This window comes from Capsicum annuum, chromosome 3 (genome assembly GCF_002878395.1).
Source record: "Capsicum annuum cultivar UCD-10X-F1 chromosome 3, UCD10Xv1.1, whole genome shotgun sequence".
NCBI classification, from domain to species: Eukaryota; Viridiplantae; Streptophyta; class Magnoliopsida; order Solanales; family Solanaceae; genus Capsicum; species Capsicum annuum.
In genome coordinates, this window is record NC_061113.1 from 67,310,597 (window position 1) to 67,315,585 (window position 4,989).

General features: G+C 36.8%; 1 protein-coding gene across 1 annotated transcript; it reads right to left on the bottom strand.

The window, feature by feature from the left end:
* Positions 1 to 204: 204 nt before the first annotated feature.
* Positions 205 to 1,076, bottom strand: LOC124896675. The gene is made up of 2 exons (XM_047408333.1): positions 629 to 1,076; positions 205 to 539 (listed from the first exon to the last, which is right to left on the bottom strand). The coding sequence occupies exons 1-2, from the start codon at positions 1,074 to 1,076 to the stop codon at positions 205 to 207; spliced, it is 783 nt and encodes a 260-aa protein (XP_047264289.1).
* Between the last annotated feature and the right edge of the window lie 3,913 nt (positions 1,077 to 4,989).

The window sequence follows — 4,989 nt, forward strand, 5'->3', positions numbered from 1 at the left end:
CAGTTTTCAATGCAAAATTGTCCACTTCCCCCTTTCCAAGCTTATCAAATTCACTCCATAGATCCATAAATGCATGAGTTATTCATATGCAAAAGCTAACCTCTATACTATAGAAACATGACAAAAATGATACGAGCCACTTTTGCAGCATTTATGGGTTGCCTCCCATATAGCAGCTTAGTTATCATCGTGGCACGATGTCTTTCATCTCCAACACTCAAGTGGGTCATCAAGAACCTTCTCGTTCACCTTTTCACTTTTAACATCTAACATAAATGCCACTTGAAGCTCTGCGGTTTGCTTTTTTTTTTTCTTATAAATTTTGAAAGAGACCTCATCCTCTTGCACCCTAAACTTTATTTCCCCTATCTTTAAATCAACAATGGCTTTTCCAGTGGCCAATAAAGGATGACAAAGGATGATAGGTACCTCTTGGTCCATTTTATAATCCAATACCATGAAGTCCACCAGAAGTATAAACTTGTCCACTTTAATAAGGACATCAAACGAAATTCCCACCGACCTTTTGATTGACCGATCTACCATTAAAAGTTGCATAGAGGTCGGTGTAAGGCATCCAATCTGATCTTCTTGTAGATGACAAAAATCATTAAGTTGGTGCTCGTACCAAGGTTACATAGAGCTTTTGCAAACTCATGCATCCCAGTTGTACAAGGAATGGTGTATACTCCGGGGTCATCTTTATTTTGCATAACCTTACTATTCATGATAGCACTACACCTATGAGTGACCTCAATAGTGTCATCTTCAACAAGTTTCTTTTTGGAAATCAACTTTTTCATTAACTTAGCATATCCCAGGATCTCTTGGATTGCCTCGAGTAACGGGATATTTATCGATAAATTGCTTAGCTTTGCCTTAAATTTCCTTAATTTGTCACCCTTCTCTTTTTTATGCAAATGTTGATGGAATAGGAGAGGGACTTGGATTGTTGACCTTGCTTCACCTTGTGGCTTTTTAACTTCTTCCACTTCTTCATTACTTTTCTCGATCTCTTTTTCATCATTTGCTTCTCTACTTTGAGGTATCACCTCCTTTGCTTTAGCCTTGGGCATATTCTCACTCAAGTCTCCTCTAAAGGGTTCATCAAGTTCCTTCCCACCCCTTGTGACAATTGTTATGATTTGTGTGTCATTCTTTGGGTTAGAAATAATGTCACTTGAAATTCAACCTCTAAACCTAGCATTTAATTGTGTGGAGATTTGCCCAACTTGGGTCTCCAATTGGATGATAAAGGAATAGTGAGACACCGCTATTTGGGAAAGTTGGGAGAAATTACCTGTTAACTCATAGACCATTTTGTTAGTAGCTTTCACTCTATTCAAGATCCTTGTTAACACATCCCCGGTCTTGAAATTTTTAGGGTCAATAGCGCTAGATTCCTTGGCCTTAGCTTAATCATGAGGGGGAACATAATGGTCATATTTACACATGATCTCTCCAATCTCTATCCCACTAACGATCCATCCAACCTTGATTCCCACCTTGCCTTTGATAGGCGAAGTGTGAACCCCTGAGTAGTTAGCCAAATACCTAAGATTTTGATGCTACCGCATTTATCGCTTTCGCGAGTGCACCCATAACATGCTTTGTCTGGAGTTCAAGTTGGGTTATAATTTTTACCATGGTCTCATCCTTCTCTTCATTCTGCTTTCTTTGTTAATTATCGACCATAGAAGTAGTGGAAGGGATCTTGGGAACTTTGGTGTCCTGGGTATGCCAAACCCAATTTTTCTTTGACACTTCTCATATCAATAGAATAGAAAGGCCACATAGTGATGCATCTTCACTATGGATCCACCAGTAACATTATCCATCACTGTTTTGTTTATAGATAAAGGGCATGGTAGAATATCTCAAGAAGCATCTTATCTGGGACTTCATGATTTAGGAATTCGGCCAATTTTCTATTAAATCATTCCCAAGCTTCAAACAATGGCTCTCCATCCATTTGCCAAAAATTCAAAATCTCATCCCGCTCTTGAAGAATTTTAGATGGTGGGAAATATATATTAAGAAACACTATAGTAAGCTTGTCCTAAGATGTAATTGAGCTGGGTGGAAGTGAGCAGAGCCATAAAACCGCCTCGTCCGTTAGTGGGAACGTGAAGAGGTGAAGCCCAATGGATTCTTGAGTAATGTGTGCTGTATGAAATGGTGCACACTTTCATAAAATTCTTCCAATGGACATTCGGGTCCTCAAAGGCTTGACCCCCGTACAATCCTTTTATTTACAACATGTAAAGCATGACGCTAGCCACATGGAATATTTCATTCCCATTAGTTGGTGGGATACAGATTGCACTTGTTTGTCCCGCTTTATTTAGTTAGCCCTCATCATCTATGGGAACATCAAATGGGCCTCTGTTGCTTGCGTTATCACTCATTGTTCCATTAAAACTTCGATCACCTAAAGGAATTTAAAAACAACAAATAAAGTAAATAATACCACCCCGAGTATTCCCAAGTAAGAATCACACTACCTAAGCAGAATCTATATTTTACTCTCCATCAACAACACCATTTTAATTATGCTCAACTCACTTCCATTCTTGAGGTGTGAGTCGATCATTTTTAATAACCCAACTCGATTTGGGGTTGAATCCACAAGGAGAAAATTATAAATTTCAAAACCTATAGGTGCTCTAGTTACTAAAGGGTTACCTGGATCGTTAATAAACATAATATGTAAAATAAAATAAGGGGATTATTTCTTAATGATTTTTGACTAACATTGCACGAATATGATACTTTTGATATAAAATCAAGATTTGAGAAGATCTTGAAATTATGTCTACCTAAAAGTAAAAACATGTGGGTTGATGATGATTTACGATGAAATTTAGTTGTTAACTAAATGATAGGCTAGGTTGAAGACTATTGTGGTTAATATTTCAATAAAACCATAACGATTTCACCCATTAGCTCTTTCGAGCACCTAACAAATGTGCAATTCATATGGGTGGATGGCCCATATTAAAGCCTTAATATGAGATAAGAGCTTCATTTTTGCCATGATTAATAAAATATGCATGGTGTGAATGCATAACAAACACCCCCTTTCCTTTCAAAAATTTTCCAAGATTCAAGGGCATGTGATACGCCTAAATTACAACTCTCGTTAGAAAGTGTAAGCGGTCGCTGTCAAATATAGAACCCAACTAGGTTGGGTGTCGAATCCCACAGGGAATACTATGATCACTAAGTATTGCGATTATTATTAGACTGTTGATCGAAGGTTCCAAGGTAAGGGGGGTTTCGGCTTAGATGCATAATACTATTATCAGTGTAACGATGAGATGATACGTGTATTTATATTTGATCACAGAGAATGACAAGTTAGGGTTATGTCCTCCTTGTAGCTTCTACTTCTCTATTAACTATGACTAATATAGATTTTATACATGCATGCACTTATAGAGAGACGTATTCTAATTCTAAATCCAAGTGTTTTTCAACCATCAAGGATTTATTCACCTTAGTTCTCTCGAATCCAAAGTGTACAACCAATTATACGAACTCTCCAAGAAGTTAATCCTGCTAGGGCATTAACGTGTAAAATAGAGGTTAGAAACCCTATTTTCTCGTCACACTCTCTTTTCCAAATAGTAACTTTTCTATCAAACAAGTTATTGCTAAAATGGCGCATTCCCTATGTTTGCAACCATGAGAATTCAATCAAAATGAAGAGAGTAATGATATAAGTGGCGTGACACATCATAAATTCAAAAACCCATAGCAATAGAGAGTATACTACAAGGTTTCCATAACCCTAGCAGATAAGCTTAGCTACTCATGAATAAAATAGAAATCAACATAGAAATATTCATCATACCAAAACTTAGAACGATCTTGGTGATGAAGATGACTAGCGAAATTAAGAGAGAAACACGTTTCTCTCTCTCTGTCCTCAAGCTACGCTGCTTTTCTTGTCTTCAAAATAATACAGAATCTGAATAATGAACTAAAAATTAAGCAATCATGCTTTTAATAACATCCTTCTCTAATAAATTTCTACTGCATCCTTAACTATTTAAAAATATTGAGTTTGCCCGGGAAAAAGTTCCCATGCGTCACATTCAGTCCAAGAGCTGCTTTCCTTTTTATGTGAAGTTTTCCTTTGCCGTCCACAGGTCCCCAAAGTGCTTAAATCTTCCTCATTAGTACCTGAAAAGCATGCTAATCACATAGGTCAGCTCACTTAACTAAAAATAGACTAAAAGTGCAAGAATTATGTATTTTATTCTCAAAACTTAGCTAAAACATAGGTAAGTTATGGTGCTTAGACGTATAAATACGCCCAACATCACCACCCCACACTTAAAGCTTTGTTTGTCCTCGAACAAAATAGTACATCCATGCGAATACCTAACTAAACTTCACAAGAGCAACACAAAATTTTCAACAAGGCATACACGACAATTATTAACAAAGAGTAGATTTCTTGATCATTACTAGAAACAGCTCACCCTCCAACATAGACTCATTAAGTTGGTTAATTCGTGTACACAAGTTAAGCCAAAAAAAATCATATAAAACTACCCAACAATCATCAACCATGTGCGCTCCACAAAATGTTACCCATAATCACTCATAGTTTTTCATGTTTTAGAAATATGGGTATAAGAACTTGCTTGCTCTCACAAAGAATTCTTAGATTACAACTGATGACCATATGCTTGCCCTTAGTGTAATGCTCCACTAATATTAGAATGCTAAGGTTATGATCAAATAGGTCTATACAGGTTGTAAAGTAGGCTAAAGGGACGGGTAGGACTATTTTGGCCAGAAGTGGTGACTATGCTCCCTAAGCACTATAATACACTACATTATGCCATTTACACTAACTTTTAACAACCACTCTACCCTTCTTCACCCATTTTGTTACTAAATTAAAAACACTACGATGGGAATGTACAACTCCCGGTAGACGCACCATTTTTTTTTTTTTTTTTTTTTTTTATTTTT